The sequence below is a fragment of the Anser anser genome (genome assembly GCF_964211835.1).
Source record: "Anser anser genome assembly, chromosome: 9".
NCBI lineage: Eukaryota > Metazoa > Chordata > Aves > Anseriformes > Anatidae > Anser > Anser anser.
In genome coordinates this window covers 14,487,677-14,505,265 of record NC_139729.1, presented here as the reverse complement: position 1 = coordinate 14,505,265, position 17,589 = coordinate 14,487,677, and the positions used below count along the sequence as shown (strand labels likewise).

General features: G+C 39.6%; 1 protein-coding gene across 10 annotated transcripts in view; it reads left to right on the top strand.

Annotated features, from left to right (window-relative positions):
* The window catches only part of ARHGEF4 (Rho guanine nucleotide exchange factor 4), a 215,060-nt gene that overhangs the window by 127,282 nt on the left and 70,189 nt on the right, over positions 1–17,589 (top strand). The window contains exon 1 of one of the 10 annotated variants that reach the window (XM_083849087.1): positions 1,356–5,659. The exons of the other annotated variants lie outside the window; for them this stretch is intronic. Within the exon in view, the coding sequence (XP_083705213.1) occupies positions 5,533–5,659 (127 nt within the window). The 5' untranslated portion in view covers positions 1,356–5,532. Of the gene's footprint in view, positions 1–1,355; positions 5,660–17,589 lie in introns of those variants that run through there. 10 annotated transcript variants of the gene reach the window in all.

Sequence of the window (17,589 nt, the reverse complement as noted above, 5' to 3'; positions counted from 1 at the left end):
AACAATCCCAGCTTGATCAGCCTCTCCTTCTGTGTCAGATGCCGTAATCATCTCTGTGGCCATTTGCTGGATCCACTCCAGTATGTCTGTATTTTCCTTAGAGTCTCAATTGCATTGGTTGTCAGCTGACTTCTGGCTGAGTTTTTCAGGTCTTGACTACCTTAATGGTCATCCTTCTCCATCTGTGTAGCAGAGCAACTGGTGTCATATCATTGGCTTTATCTGGCCAAGTGCTGTCTTTGACAGAGAAGGTAGGTAGGTTAAATTTCCTGAAAACAAAGCAGAAGCAAATCTTTACTGCCGCAGTTCTGAGAGCCAGTTTGCTGACTCTGGATTGCCAGAGGCATCCCAACTTGCTTCCTATTTATCAGGTGAGGGTATAGTTGGAGAAGAAGCTTTATGAAGACAAGATAGGTCAGAGCTGCTTAACTGCAGCAGATCTTGTAGCTGATGGTTCATTGGTGACACATACCTGTACAGACAGTATTTGACACTTAAAGCTCTATATTAGTGTTTACTTTTGTAGCCTTTGAATTGCATGGCAGAGGTGTTTGTTGTTTTTTGTGTCCTCCTGCTGCACAGTTCTACACTTGCTAAGTGTACCAATGGGAATTGGGAGAACTAACAGCTGGTCAGTGCTGTTTCTACTTTTCTTAGAGTAATGCAGGATACTAGCTGTATCATGGCCTAAGGCATAGTGTGCATGTGAAAAGGATCTGGTTGCACAAATAGTTTATGCAGAGCTGAAGGCCTATCTGAATTATCTCCAGAAAGCACTGAGGCAATGTGCTCTCCCACCAAGCCGTGTATGTGGTTTCTGTGCTATATACACTGAGATTCATTGAGCCTCTCAATTTATAGCACTTAATAAGTAGCAAGTCATGGCACAGAAGGGACCTACCACATTGGACACAACAGCATATTGTTTTACTGCTGCAGTACTGGAATGATTAATCCCAGAAACCTATGTTAGAGGCCAGTGTATTTGTTATAATGAGTATTTATGAGTAAATGCCATGGATAGCCCCGCTTACATACAGTATCCCTTGGTTGTGAATGTCATCCCTTGTTGCCCAGTCTGTGGGACACAAAGGATGTGTACACAATTGATCTAGCAATTGTTCTTGTGCAATTAAAAGCATTGCTAAAGGAACAGTTAAATAGGGCTTCCACCTGTAAACACTGACTGAAACTGCTTGCTCCTTGTCTAAGCACCTGAGATAGTGAGACTTCAGCAAGTTTTTAGGAGAGACTCTGGAAGTAGACAAAACTGCTGGGGGGGGGGGGGGGGTGCAGGGGTTTTGGTAATTACTAGCTTCATGTGCTCCCCTGTGGCAGGCAGGCACCTTAGCTTAATTCTTACTCTGTTTCCCCTGCTACAAAGTCTAAGGGATAAGCTTGTGTGAGTTGCTAAGCACTGTCTGTTAGATAATCAAAAGGAAAACAGAGCTGGGCCATAGACCAAAAACATTGCTCCGAGTACCTTACTAGGGCCATAGTGAGAGCTCCGACTGATGCAGGTTGGAATTTCCTCGCACCACATGCAGCGCTGAGCCAGGATCTCGGAGCCACATGACCTGGGGTGTCTTAGAGGACTGTCGGAGTTGAACAGTAGCTCTGTGTATCCACTCACTATTTTAAGTGGATTTATATTAAAAGCCCAAGCAATTCACACATTGCGACTCTAGTTGTGCTGGAGTTACATTTACTACTTAGGTGCCTGCAGTACAGCAAGAAGAGTAAGGTGCTCTTGTTTTGTCTTACAGTTAATTACGCTAGGGCAGCAGCTGGTGAGGAGTAGCTCAGGTCAGGTCCTGCATTGTATTGGGGTTTCTTCAATGGCTGGTGTTGTTGGTGGTGCTCTGCAGGAGGCCCTACTGCTGTGTGAGCCTTGCTTGGCTTCAGGAAGGAGGAAAACTGGCAAGTCCTTCTAATGTGACTGAAGAAGTCAGTTCTTTGCTTCTGCCAGAGTTTTCTGCCTTCAAGGCAGAGATGGTGAAATGGAACAAGTTCATGAGCCTCAGCTCTTTCAAACTGAGAATGGGAAACAAACCTCCTTTCATCAGCAGTTGTATTTCAAAGGGTATTCAATTCAGTCTTCTCGGAGTGTTTGTCTGTGGTTGTAAGGAAGGAATTGGGTCTAAATGCAGTGCAGCCAAACGCCCTTTAGTCATGTTTCTTTTTTCTCTGTTTGCTGGAGTCAAATGTCTATATTTGGCACATCTTAGGCTGTTGTCATGGAAATGGTTCTATTGACACATCCATAGCAGTGCAGCTCTGTTTGGTACAGAGAGATTGGAAGGAAGATGGTCGAGAAAGGAAGAGGTCTGTTCTAAGGATTCAGACATTCAAAATATTTGTTCTTCAGCTTGTTAGTTCCAATTGGAAGGCATATACCTGCTGGATTAGTTGTTTTGAGCCAATATAGAAAGAATTATGTAGAACAATACCCAACATTTGAGCTTTAATATAGAGCATTACTGAACATTATGCTAGACAGGACCCCAAGGAAAAATAGCGACCTCCTTGTAGCTAGTGTGTTATTGACTGACAGCACTGCAGAGCAGTAACATCTCTGCTCAGTCTTTTTACCTGTATTTTTAGTTTAGATGAGATCTTGCCTACAAAGAGAGAATGCCCTTAGCGTTCTGAAAAATGGGAGTACCCTTTTATCTCATTCTTTGTGCTCACCGTTTAAACATTGTAGCTGGAAACTTCAGGGACATTAGTCAGATGTTTCTCCCTTTACACATGGAGAAGAGTAATATTTGAAGTATAAATGAAGGCTAACTTAGAGGGTAGAAGTCATTCATTTTGGCAGTCAGATTTCTTGCCTAGTGTGCTTTCTGCAGCTGCCGGGTCACCCTGCGCTTCCCCCAAGACAGAAGGTCAGTTGTGAGAAGGGGAAGGAATAGAAGAATGAGTTCTGGATGTATTTACCTCATATCAACAGAAATACTGTGAAAATACTGTGATACACAGGGAGCTCCTCGGGGAGCTTAAAGACACGAAGAATCAGAAGACAGGAAACTTTAGAAGCAGTGAGAGAAGCTGCATCCTGTGTTTCAGGACTGCGCTCTGCAGGGGTCTGTCCTCTAGTGCCTGGATTTGTGGGAGGAGTTCTTCCCCCTTCCTGTGCATCTTGAATGTGGTAGGAGGACGTTTCAGTGTTTTTAATCAGATTTCTTATTTTCCCCCTCGGTTAAGCATACAGAGGCTTGTACATGCTCAGTAAAAGCCGTGTTGTTTCGCATGCAGTCAGGTGTGTATCCATCATATGCCAGATACAGACTCCACAAATCATCACAGTCAAGACTGCAAATATAAGAAAAGCCTTTTCTTGTTCTGTGTCAAAATCTTTACTTATCATGATGACCCCTATGGATTGATAGAATGCAAGTAAAAGTAGTTCCTATCCCTGTATGACAACAGTTCCGTGCGCTCCAGATACCCCCTGTAAGAAACTTGGGACAGGACTAGTACGGGAACCAGCCCCAGCTGTGTTCCCAACCACTTTTAAGTGTTTTAATAGCTTTCATCCTTTCAGATTTCAGGAGTGTGTATTCATTAATTGATTTCCTAGCTAGTGAAATACCTGCTCTCTCATGAGCAATCTCTAATAATTAGATGGGTAAAAGGTATTTGTAATTAAATTTCCCAGAACTTAAGTCTTCAAATTTTGCATTGCACCCATTTCTGAAAGGGAAGTGTGTATTTGATTTAAAAAAAAAAAAAGGCGAATTGTTGTTTTGCTTAAGGTTTTGGTGCAGATAGCCTGTTTCCTGGTGATTTTATTGCCTGTGTGTGCATGAAGGGAATCAGATGGGATTTTAAGTTTGTGTAGAAATTTGCAAGATAAAGAAGAATGCTTTAATATTTTACCTGCTTATGTCTGTGCCAGTTGTTCTGCCTGAGAAGGCTGCTGCTTCCTTGAGGGTTCTGTGGGTCGTATCATGGACTGGTCACTGTAAATACTGGTAGCTTAGGGTTATGAAACCCATGGTATTGCTGGTGTTCAAACAAGAATATCAACAGCAACCTGGAACTTACTGCTTATCTTGATAAAGCCAAAAACTGAAAAATATTCTATGAACTCGGTCCTTGATTGTCATGCCAAATGAAATGAAAGATGGCCAACACTTTGTCTATATAATCCAGGGGTTATTAGATAAATTGCTGATTAAATTCCCCTTTGTTTTATAGGAAGATGTCTTTCTTGATCAGAGATAGCACATCTGTATTGCTGCCCTGGGCACAGATGACAAGAATTTTTTTTTTTTGGCTTTTGGCTGCAGGGTATGGTTATGGTTGAATAATAGAATGAACGAAATATGAAATGAAGTCTAATCAGAACAAGTTCCCAGGCAGTTTTAACATGTTAGAAATTGGGGAAGACATGGAGAAGAAATATTTTCCTTTAAAAAGTGACTTTCGTATATGTTTTCCAGTTGCTTGGAGCAAAGGATCTTCTGCAGATGCTCACAACTTGATGAAGTAATCTTTCCAGATCAAACAAAAAAAAAAAACCCCTCATCTAGGGAAAAAGGGAGAGTTGATTGCTTCAGTTAATTTCTCTGGTGAACTTTGTCTATCTTGCAATGGTAATGTAGAACCTTTATTTGCTTTTGATGCAACCACCTCTGAGGCAAATGCTAAATGACTATTTAAGTATGCTCACTGTCTTCATAGCCCAGTGGAAAAGTTGGAAGAAATCGTTGGGAATTTGGACATGTGTTCTGTTGAGCTGTATATTGACCATGGTAGAAAGTGAAGGCAGTTTGCAAACTGACCTTTTTAAACATAATAAAGGTATGGAACTGCTGTCCTTACCTGGCTGCTTTCAGTGGAAACAGATAGAAATCTCTCCAGACGCTGCAGTGGAAAATTTGATAGAGTGCAGAAGCAGAAAATGACAAATGCAAAAATGTCCTCGTTCCTGTTGTAGGACGCCAACTTGGCTAATGCAGTAAGTTCAACTCTGTTATTTTGCAGTGTGAAGCATTTCACATACAAGCTAGTTAGCCTGGCCAAAACTTTCTCAATTGCACATTGCAGCTCTTGCCAGTTTCAAACAGACAATGCTTCCCCCCCGTTACTTAGTGGATCCAGTTTCTCTGTTTGTATTTGATGGCTGCAGTTATGGTAGGTGGCACCTTTGAGTTATTCAGAAACACTTTTATCAGCCAGAATTTAAGGGTTGGAAGGCCTATTCAGGAGGAGCAAGTTAAAACTTCATAATCACATTCACCTAGGCAACTAGTTATGGATAAAACAGCGAAGTATTTTATTGGCTTGCTTTGTTTGCCCCCAACCACCTGGCATCTGAATAATTAACTGATGTGATCTGTGGAGCCCATGACTTTTGTGATATTGGTCAGGGAATAGGATTTAGTGGCTGATTAGGTATTTCTGATTGAGAAATCAGATATGCAGCAGACTATAATAGAAATACCAAAGCCCAGTTCCTCAGGTGTATCCCTGAAATTTTCAGGCAGGTGACTTCATAGCTGTTTTTAGCTTTTGTGAAGTAACATGTCCAGGATATCTGTCAGCATCGTGTTCATCCCCTACACTATCCATAAGATCTACTTCCTTATTTGTGTTCCTACCTTTTCTGCTTGCAGAGTCAGTCACCAGTCTGCCTATTGTGGATTCACAGGTTCGTACAGTCACTGTGGATGTCTTCTTTCTTCAGCTCTTCTCAATCATGCAGATTTCCTCTTCCTGTCATCCGTACGTGGTCAGCTCCATGCCCCTCTCTTTACTTCCCAAAACTTCTCCACTATCACCTTCCCATTGCTGAGTCAATCTCATGTGCTCCTAATACAATCTATCATTTGGGTTTGATTAGTTAGAATTAAAATCACGCTTTCCAATGGGTCTTACTCCTCTTGTATTTCTCTGAACTGAAGTCAATTCCTGCAAGAAAGAATAGTAGAGGTGCTGATGCAGGCGAGAAGATGCTATCTTAATGAAACAGTTTCCAAAACAGTTGCATGGTATAAAGTCACATAGAAAATTAAAAGCTTTTTTGTCTGAGATATTAGCTCTGACTAACTGAATCTTGCCCTGCTCAACTCTTAAAATTAAAATCTAAAATAGTGATTATTTCCATCAGGTATGTCATTCACATTCAGAGGTCCTCATATTCTGATAGATGATTCTGTTATTGATGGATTAAAGAAATCTTAACGGTCTCTTCCAACCTAGATGATTTTGTGAAATTAGTTTCCCTCCTTCTGCAGCCGAGTATAGTTGTAGATAAGTAACAATTGTGATACATAAGACGTAACTTGGGAATGCCTGTCTTCCTCCTGTGTGTACTTTCTTATCCGTGCAATAAAATTTTGTATAAAACTGTATTAAACTATCCGTGCTAGTCTTTAACATCTAACTTTGAATCTAATTTTAATGATTTTGCCCTTACGAAGACTTGCATAGACTGAATTAACTACACATAAATTAAAATCCATTCAATTGTTTCATGTAGGGGTCTCCTGTTATGGGGCTTCAAGGGTATGCATTTGAAATTGTTGACTTGCTTGGTGAACTAGTAATTAGCAACATGTATCAGAGAAATGAATTATCTGCATTTGAGTGTGCAGACGTGAAGACTTTCTGTGGTATCAACAGGAAATACCAATGGTTTACAGTGGGCAGCTTCTCATTATAATGCAAATAAGCATGAGTTAAATGGTTGGTGATAGACGAAGCTTTTAATGGAAATATAAGGACAGAGGCAAGCATGCAGAAGAAAAATTTCAAGTAGAGCACTTAGTGCTAGAGAGAAGTATTCTACAATATTAATTAGGCTATGCCTTTAGCATAGTTTTTGTCTGCGTGCATTTAAGAATTTTGTAATAAATAGACTTGAAGACCAGTCAGGATATTTGCAGTTAATGCTAATTTATGATTTAGAACAATCATACCTCTGATTTGTGATAGTTGTTGCTTGGGAGACTGGATAAAGTAACAACAAAACAAGGCAAGCATGAGATTTATGCTATACTGCATGGGTTTTGTGATTAAGATTGGAATACCTCTCAGTCAGTGGACCTTTCTGGTAATATCTGGTGCCTCTGGTTAGGAGCTGATATACTCACTGTCAGGCTGGTTGTAATTCCGACAGACTCACAGGCAGAAAAACACTTAACCTCTGGCACTGCTTTTGCAGAAAGGAATTCAAGGAGTGTTAGGTAACCCTTTCAGATACGTTTTCATGCTTGATGTGGCAATAAATACAGAAGCTACCATACATTGCTCTAAGTTCCTGAGGAGGACTGTGCTTTATTTCTATTGATGCATTTTTTTCTATGCCAGATGAAGTCTGTAACTCATTTCTAAAATGAAGCATTTATTTGTGGATGTGGGATTATTGGAGTGATAGCAGGAAATAGGTTGATAGCTCAGGAAATCAGTTCTGCCCATATGTCTCATACGCATGTGCTGGACTTCCAAAATACTGAAAAATACTGATTTTTGTTCTTGGGCTTTTCTTTGGCTGCATAGTGAAGGCTTTTAATCTTGTGGTTAATGTTTTTTCCTCAATGTTTCCATTTAGCCCTTGTAAATCAAGGAAGTAGATATTCATTAGGTTTTCATGTATGAACACTTGCCAGAAGGACAACATCGATCCGCCCCTGGAGGCATGAGGCAGTGAATAGATGCCATCCATTGAAACGATTCCTAAACTAGGTCACAAAGACAACCATTTACCGTGGCAAATCCTCTGGTACTTACTGGCAGCTGGCTGTTCATGAAGGCCTTGAGCTAGCTGGCTTAGGAACTTGGGTGGAATCAAGTTGTACAAATCTGGGCTCTAATCCCCGTTTGCCTCAGTGTTCTCATCTGTGGTTTAGCAGTATTAGGTACTGTATGTACCAAGGCAGAGCTCTTGGTCATTGATGCTGAAAGAGATTGGAGACACTATTTTATTTTCTATGCATTGGCTTCCAGAAGTTCTGTGCTATCTGGAGAGCAAAAGAATCCAGGCACTCTGGGTAGCGATGGATCTGCATCGGGTTTAGTCTGTTCAGAAAGGAGGTTCTGCAACTCTTAATGGTTGTGTTGTGTGGCCTTGGTTGGTGGGATTCGTAAACTGCCTTGGTTTGGGTAACCTTTCTTGTAGCACCATTAACAGAATTAGGGCTGTTAATTGCTTAGTGGAGCCCATGTCTGGAGCGAAATCAATTTCTTTGTTGAAGAAGGACATGGGATGCATTGCCATATGAGTAATACTCACCTTAGATGGATCTGTTTTCTGGGAGACAAAGGAACTCCTGTTTGTGTTCATACTCTTATTTTGTTTGATCTGCTGGACAGTCCAGGCTTAGCTGTAGGATGAGAGAGAGCTGAAAAGTTCCTGTAAAGGGCACTCAGTCTTTCTTAAATGCGCACCAGAACCTTTGTTGCGAATGTGTTGTTTTTTGTCTATGCAAAACCAGCAATGTTTGAAGCCTTTTTTTTTTAAACAGTTGTCAGTTGAACTTTAGAATGATTCTGTACAGTTTTGCTTTCAGAGAAATAGGAGTATTTAATGATACGCTTATTTTCTGAGGAACTGAATTTAGAGCATCTCTAAAAATCTTAGCTTGACACCAAAATGGAATACAGGGAGAATCGGGCTGTCATTCCTAAAACCATATCAGAGATGAAAAAAGCTGAAAGAGTTAACTCCTAACCCAGTGTGACAGCTTGTTTTTTTTATTTTATTTTATTAATGTTGTCTTTAGAAACTAAGACATACTTGCTTAAGTTTATTCACTTTTTGAGACTGATTTATCTTCTGAGTGTGGCCCTACTATTTTTCTTTAGTGCTATGGAATTTGATTATACTAACAATGAAAGAAAAATCCAGTGGGATGATCTAGAGACAGTCATAATTTATGGAGGGAGGAAACCCAGTGAGAAATCTTATTCTGGTTCTCAGTAATAGAAGGAAACTATTCAGTTCCTTTTATCCAGATATTATGGCAGACAGAACTCCAGACTTAGCTGCAACAGTTGCAGAAAACAGAGTTGGCACCTGGGAAGCTAATTTACTACTTGGCTCTGAAAAAGGAGGAGACTGGGAATCTTTATGCAAAACAAATTTGGGAGGAAATAACTGTGTAATAAAGAAAAAAAATCAGGTAGCCCAAAACCTGAACTAACTGAACACTTTTGGAAAAATACTACAGACCCAAATGCATTGTTTTAAGATTTCAATAACTGTATTATAAATCCAAGGCTCTTACTTTGAACAAATTTTTATTACTGTGTACAAAAGCAACATAGTCCAAGCTGACAAATACCATTTCTCTTTCCTCCACTTCTTGGAAGAAACTGTTCACTATGAAAGGACATTTTTTTTTTGTTACATGCCGCTGTACTGTGATCTGTGATGTGTAAGGGCACAAGAACATGAGAAGTTCAAGACCTAGTTTGTACATTACAGAGGGAGTTGCTTTAAATTTAGAAACTGGACAAGCTGTGTAAACTTCTCCTGCATTTTTGGTTATTTGGTTGGATTGTACAAAATGTGTTCAGAACTTCATCCTCCTCACATATTCTTGGCTCCATCTGGGAGTAGTGGAACATGCAGTTAGGTCCCAGCTGTGCTGAACACAATCACCAAAATAAGGTAAAGGTTGAGTTCCAAAATCAAATGGCTTTCGGGGGGGACAAGATTCTTCTGTTTGTCTTTTACACGATAGTCTCTGTCTTTGTGTCTCAGACACCATGTAGTAGTATGTTTCAGGATAGAAGAAAATATTTCTCTGTCTTAGGTCAGTGATAAGCTAGTTTTTGTTCCTAACTGTGACAGCTAACTGGAAGGAGAAGAAAGTGTTATAGCTGATTTTAGGTTAATGTGCTATCTTCGCTGATTGCATTTTTGCAATCAAAGAGCCTAAGCGTAAAACATTGATATGTCAGAGCATTCTGACATTACCAGTGACCAAAATTAACAGAAACCTGATGTGAATTAAGATTGCAGGAATTCAGTGTTTGTAACTGGTTTTGCAGCAAGTCTTCAAAGCACTGTTAAAAAAAGGTAGTGCCAAAATTAGGGGTAGCAATAAAGACTTGGAATATGATCATCAGTTGAAAAAAAAAAAATAGTGGATTTCACAGTGTCTAATAGATAAGAATCAGCAACATATCACCTTCCTATGGCTTTGTTTGGTCTATAAAGCTAACAGGAAAAGGGAATAATATCTTTTAATTGAAATATAGTTCTGATCAAATGTGCTCGCCATACCTTTCAATAAGAATGGTTCCTTCCTTACAATCATCTTTCCACTCTTAATTGAAAAATGCAGCTAAAGGCTTTAATCCAGCTGCAAAGATAAAGCTCTTCCTAACAGGAAGAGCAAGATTTTTTTTTCTTTTTTCTCCTCTCTGATTGTACTGTGGGGTCGAATTTAGGTCTGGCACCATTTATGGAAGAGTTCAGTTGAGTTAGCTTCTCAGGTAGACAAGAGAACTTTATTTAGCTGTGACATGCAGAGCATGCTCATTGTCTCAGCCCTATCGTCAGGAACAAGCGTCCACATCATGATAAACACAAACGGATGTTTCTTAATGCCTACTCCAGAGCCTGACAACAATTCATCAAATCATCCCTAGAGATTCTTTCCTAAATAGGAACTTTCCTAAATAGGAACTTGAACTGTGAGCTCCTGTACACAGCTCAGATAGCCTCTGCCTTTGCTCCACCTTCTCTACAGACAGATGAACACTTTAAAGGGTTTGGCAGCATATTTATGTTTCTCTAGTGCTTACTTCCCATCAGAGCTGAAGGTGCTATCTGAGGACATGCCCTTGCTAACCTTGAAATGAAGTGATCACAGCCGGAACGAACATGAATTAATTCCTTTTACTTCTAAGTGTTCTTCTGTATGACTTCCCTTTGTCTGCAGCTAGGCTGAAGCTTGCTGGCCCTTTGTTTCCTGTCTCATCTTTTTCCTTTTCATCTAGATTCACCCTCTTATTTTTAGGTATTTAGGTCTTGATTTGTGAAAGAGGAAAAAAGGAATCTCTGATGAAAGAGGTGTAGGTGTGACCATGCATTTAAAGAGAAAGAAAAAGTGAAGTATTTTGTAACATGAATATTTGCTGCAGGGGAACAGGTTGTTCAGTGACACAGACTGCTCATGGTTTTATTGTGAACCACAATGAAGTTCACACCCAGGGGAGCTACATGTAGGCAATAGCAACAGCCCTGCTAGGGAAGGCTGCTTTTTTTTTTTTTTTTCCCCAAGAGATTTTTCTACATGAATAAATTCAGTTTGCACAATGGAGTGAGGAATACCTCTTTCTTTAGCTGACCTCTTTTTGGCTTCTCAGCTTCTTTCACTGTCTAATAGCCAGAGACAAGCTCTATCTGAAATTCCCACAGTTCTTTGCCCCTTCCATTCTCTGACCATCTAGAAATCACTTGCTATTTCTGGAGTAGTGCTGGGAAAAAGTAATCTGGGAAGTTTTACAGTAAGAGAGTGCATTTCAAACAGCATCACTACATCTGGAAGATGAAGTATACCTGTGTATGGACTGAAATTACTGAAGTCCTTTCCCATATCCAGAGTAATAACTAGAGAGCAGAAATAATGTTGGCAAGACAATAAAACCAAGATATTCTCAGGTTTATGGCTCTTTTACTGCAATTCTGGGATAGAATTGGGAACCCTATCATTTCTAGAAGATCTGTATTTATCTTGTCACTATATGTATTTAAGCAATGTAGCTGCAGAATAACTAATTTAACATATGCTGTGTTTTTTTCTTAATATCCATAAAAGTGCTAGAATGTGCATCTCAGACAAAACAACCAGCCACTGTGATCTGGATTCTGATTCCTGCACTAATTCCTGAAGCGTTTCATGGTTGTGCCTGATCTCTTTAAATAATGAGGGTGAAGAGGGAGATGGTAGAGCCATGTTGTAGCCCCCTTCTCTTCCATTTTTCCCCTTTATTTTTTTTGGAGAAGTAAAGAACACGGAGGAGGAAGAATGTGGTATTTAGAACCATACCTAATTTTCTGAGCATTCTGTAAAGGCTTAATTTTGTTGCTTTGTGCCATCAGAACTGTTGTTTTTTTTTCCCCTCACAAAGGTTTGGTATGTAGTTGATCATGTTTGAGCCCACTTTCCAAGACCAATTCATTGGCACATTTCAGGTGCAATGAAGAAAATTACATTAACTTGCTTAGTAAGCATGTTATTTAATAGTGCCATTAAAACTGGGGAGCAGCCTTTTATTGTAGCATTTTCCATGGGATTATTAAACACGTACAAGATATATCAGTTCTGCATACCTGAAGCATCAGAGGACCCTCAGTGTTTCAAAAACATTCCTCTTGAATGAGTTTCAAAACTCATTCCTCTTGAGTCATTTATTACTTCTTTTTTTTCTTTTTTTACTTTATTTTTTTAGAATACACACCTTGGGCTCTTCTCTTGCACTGTTGCAATCTACAATGTTGATCTGCAGCCAGAATATTTTCCATCCAGTTCTAGGTGACAGGTGGCTTTTCTAGAGAATTTCTTGAATAAAATGTGTTTCAACTCAAGTTCAACAATGTGTGTCTAAACCCAGGCAGTAGACTTCTGCTCCAAGCTGATCAGCAAGTATGATAGAAATTTATATTGCTGTTTAACATGTTTTCCTTTGGATTTGCTATGAGGTAAATGCAAGGAATTAATTCTCAGAAAGACTTAGATCAAAATTGTTGGGTTTATTTTTATTACTTTGTGGAAATTGCACATAGAATGTAGATCATAATTTCACAGCGATAAAAATGGATCAAATATCTTTTTGAAACACTGAGGGTCCCTTGATGCTTCAGGTATGCAGAACTGATATATCCTGTACGTGTTTAATATACATGCCTATCATGGGATCTGCACCAATCATGCACAGAAAGTGTACGGGTTTGTAAGTAGATCTGGATTTATGATTGGAAGACCTAACTCGGTGTGGTTCATAACCAACACACTTGATGGCCTCAGGGGAAGTCTGTGATGCACAAGGAATGTGGGTTTTCTGCCAAATATTATAAAATGTGAAGCTGACAGCTCTGTTCCACATAGCACAGTCTAAAAGGATGCACAGACATCTTTTATGTGATTCTGGTGTCCTTGTTTTGAGCAAAAAGAGAAGATAAACTAGGAAGTGCAGTAGCAAAGGTGGCTCAAGTTTTCTGTTCTAAATGTAAACTTTTATCTTGCCTTATATTACTTTTACTAAAAAAGAAACAAAAACAAAAGGCAACTTTGGAGTCTTTGTATACGAGTTTCATAGCTCCCATCCCTTACCTAACTCTTACTGTATTTAGTCAGAACTAATGTGTGAATCGTAATCTAGGTGTTCCTGCTCCAGCAGGGAGATTGGACTAGATGATCTTTCAAGGTCCCTTCCAATCCTTAACATTCTGTGATTCTGTGTGATTCTGTAATCTAGCTGTGGATCTAGTCACATTGTTAATCAGAGTGAAGTTTTGGAGTTACACAGTACTTTATCACCAAGTGTTGGCAAAATTGCCATTAATATCACAGCCTCTGGTAGAACAAGGATTTTATACTTCCTTGCAAATTCTCCTCTACTAGACAAAAAGAGGGCTTGATGGCATATGATGGGTTTTCAGTGGTAAACGAAATGGAGTGAGATTTCAGGTGGCTGTTGTGGGCTGTTCAAGCCATTGATGACTTTCAACTAAAATAGTTCTTAGAAACACTGTGGCTAAAATCACTCTCGCTTGTCTTGGAAGAGAGGTTGCTGGGGAATGACTTTCAGGTCTGTCCAGATTTTTGTGAACTTTGAGTGCTGGATCTTCTGGTGACTGTTGAAACAGCACAGTTTTCCAGAAGGCCTGTTCTGTGAAACCGAGTTTGGATCTGCTAACCATCTTTCAGCAAGGTCATCCTTCTAGTGGTGCAAGCACTTTTGCTCACAGTTGTCTCAAACACCATTAGCAATTCCAGTAAGAGTCTGGATTCTGAACAGGCCAATTTAGCGCTGCTTTTTGGTAAAGTATGTGTACTTATATCCTTCTCTCTGTCCCCAACAGAATCATCATAAGCCTGTATGTCAAGTGTTTTTCCTGCACACGTCACTAATAATGTGCTTCCAGAAGCTGTCTGCACATCCCTTGTTTGCCTGTCAGACGCTACTGGGAATTTGTGGAGTGTGAGCTTCCTTTGGGACAGACCTTCAGGCTGAGTGCTAATTAGCACTGCAGAAAAGGGAAGTCTGAGGGGAGCTGCTCAGGAGGAGGCTATAGAACTAGGCGGTTTTGTTGTTGTTGTTGAACAAATTTTCCATTTTCTAGTACTGTTAGTAAAGAGAAATCATGCTTGTACAAATGGCTGCTGCGACATTGTTAGCTGTGATGCCTGTACTCAACCTCAAACAAATCCACATTGCTGGTAGTGGTGTCTGAGCCCCTGCAGCATGTTAATAAATCTGAGGGTGGGCATGGAAAGTGTTGCGCCTGTACAGGCCAAAAGATGGGAAAGGTCTGAAGTTGAGTTTGATTCTTTTACACTAGAGAATAGACCAACTTCATTAGCTCGTTCCCACACAATAGCCATGATTCTGTAGTCCTGCTGTGCCGGTTTTGGTCCCTCTCTGAGGTTAAAAGTTAGCTTAAACTTCTTCAAACTGTCATTGTGGCAGCCCTCCCACACTTGTGCCTGCAGCACACCAACCAGTCCTTGCTAACTGGTGAACAGTTCACTTGGAGTGTGAAATGCTATTCCATGCTGATCTCTTTTGCCAGGTGATACATGGGTACAAAAAGCTGTCAGAAGTTCTGCATCATTACTTGTGCTGGCTTGATGGCATTTCTGCATGTCATTCCAGCAGTATACTACCCTGAATCTCTTTGAAAGACTATACAACAGCTGACCAGAGGAAGGGAAGGGAAATCCCCCTTCTGTTTCAGAATATCTGTGTTGATGGTCTTACTTTATGTCAGGAGACTTGCTAGTTCCCTAAATCTGAAAACTTCTTAACAACATTTCAGCCAAATATGAGCACCTGTTATTGTTATTATTTTTTAAAGGCATTGAAAGTAGGAGATGATGTCAAACTCTACAAGACAGTATAAAGTCTTACCTCTTGAAAACAGCTATAAAGATCAGGACTCTTAAGAGCTTTTTCCCTGTGTCTGTTTAAACTTCTAAATACAAATGAAAGATTTTTTTTTTTTAAAGATACCAGCAAATAGTAGTCAAAAGGCAAATCATAATGTGAAAGCAAGTCCTGTGCCAGACACCAAATTCAGGCCTCACACTTTTAACAAGTCACAGATACTTTGCCCTGCAAAGGGGAGCTAGACATGGTTTGGCACAGAGTAGCTGGATTACATTTGTTCCTGAACTAATCAATAATTTTTATGCTATATGAGCAAGTCAGGCTTTGGTTTACTGTTCTGATAATGACATGCCTTTGCTTCGTGAATTAGGGATCCAGTCTGAAATGTGCTCATTTCAGCAAGGGTAGGATAAAACCCCACATAGCATCTCCTGTAGGTTAATATCACTGCAATAGTTAGTGGGAAGAGAAATTCCTATTACTTTGAATCATTTGTGAATCCATTTTATTTTATCTTCTTCTAGATAGTGGTATCCAAGATATCCAGAGGGAACAATTTAGTAGTTTTTCTGCAATTAATATGAGCATTTTGTGCAAATAAAATGCCCCTAATCTGAGAGCAGGTTGGCAAATAAGCAGGAAGAGCAGGTTGGTCAGCAGGCAGGAATGAATACCAAATATTTTTCTTGCTGCCTGCCATATTTTTGGAAACCAATTGGAAGCCAAAAACGTTCATTGGAAATGTTCATTAAAGTGGTCCCCAAAGTGGATTAGTCAGCTAGTTCTCAAAAAACACTGACTATTCTTTTCTGTTGTGCTGTTGGCCTCCTTGCATCACTATTAATTATGAAACTTAGCTCTTTAGCAGACTGCTAATTAAATTGGGCTGCAGTGATACAGACAAGTATTGTACCTCTTTCTATTCTCTGCCAAGATAGTCATATATCCTGGGGATGTCACAAGGAAAAGCCAGCCAGTCTGCCAGTTTCCCTTCCTCTAGGGATGACATGTCACATTTCATTTGACTACCTGTCTATTACAGTGAATCTCTCCCTTCTCTGTAATTTTAGAATTGTTTATCTAATCCTTTTTCAAGGCAAGAGTTCAGCTTGACAGTGCCTTTTTGACTTGGTTTGAGGGCTTTTAAGCAGTCAACTATGATTCATTTCTATCCTGAAGGTGGTGTGTGTTGGCTGTAGTGCGGAAACTCAGGACAAGGACAAGAAGTTACTAATAGTAGCATCTCTATAATTGTAAATACTGTCCAAGTTCTATAAATCTGCTGAATTCTGACCATCTCCTTTTGTGAAAGTCACTTAAGCTACAAGTGCCTTACAGCACTTCACTCTGGTCAGACTGTGAGTGTTTTCTCTGACTTCCCTGTGGGTAGGTGATTGTTGCTTCGCTGTATCACCTGGTTAGTTTTCTGTTCTTTGCTAACATAGGATGATGATGGAAGCTACGTTTTGTTCTGTAATTTTACTATGATTTTCTGATGACAAAAGGAGGCTGAAGATAATAGTGACAAAAGTGCGTTTTTGTGTCATCTCACTGAAGATAGTCAGCTAATGCATAGTGTGTTAGGGCTTACACCCTGTTGTACAGCTCTTCTGTGCCTTGATATCTTTCAGTTTGAAAGTCTCTTCCATGTTCCTTGCTGGCCAATTACTAGCAAGCTATAGCATGATACTTGTATTCTACCGCTTCTTCAAACTTTTTTCTGTATGAACAAGATTAATTGAACAGAAGACATCAATTTTGCTCAAAAAGAGTAAGGCTTTCGTTCTGTGTGATACGTGGCTGCTATACCCTGCTTCTCCACACCAGCGGGAGACTGTTCTGGAGAAAGGAGAAAACAAACGCAATGTCAGAGCAAGCAGTGAGTTAACTTTAGTTTCCTTCTTTCTGAGTATTGAATTCCAAAGCCTTATTAAACAGAAAGTGCAACTCCATTACATTTTTGCTAGCTATGCTATTCAAGTATTGATCAAAACCTGCCTTAACTTTCACCAGTTTACCCAAATAGCTAATATGTTGTTATCTCTGAGATAATAATCTGTTAACGAGACTTTTCATGTTCTATTGTTTTGATGTAAATATATTCTTCCAGGAGTTTAAAGCCCATCTAGCAAGCTTTATGGGTGGGATTTTACAGTTGAAGAATACCAGGCGTGCTGTGCGCATGTAACCTTAGTCCACATTTCAATTTTAAACAGATCAGAGCCTTTTCTGTTGTCAGTGGTATTCACCCATTACAACTGTGTCATATTTACTATTAGTGTATAGGAAGCATGTATATTGATTTTGGGTTTTGTTAAAAGTTAACTGTAAACGTAATTCAGTCTTTTCTGTCACAGATTCCTTATTTTAGTTTTCTGTAATACTTTTCTTTCAAATTGGAAGACAGTATTTAGTGGGATTTTCTTTGTGTTTTTTTTTTTTTCTTGGGTTTTTGTTGTTTTATTTTTTAAATTATTTTCTTGTTTGGTTTTCAGCTTCTGGTACAGGTGTTAT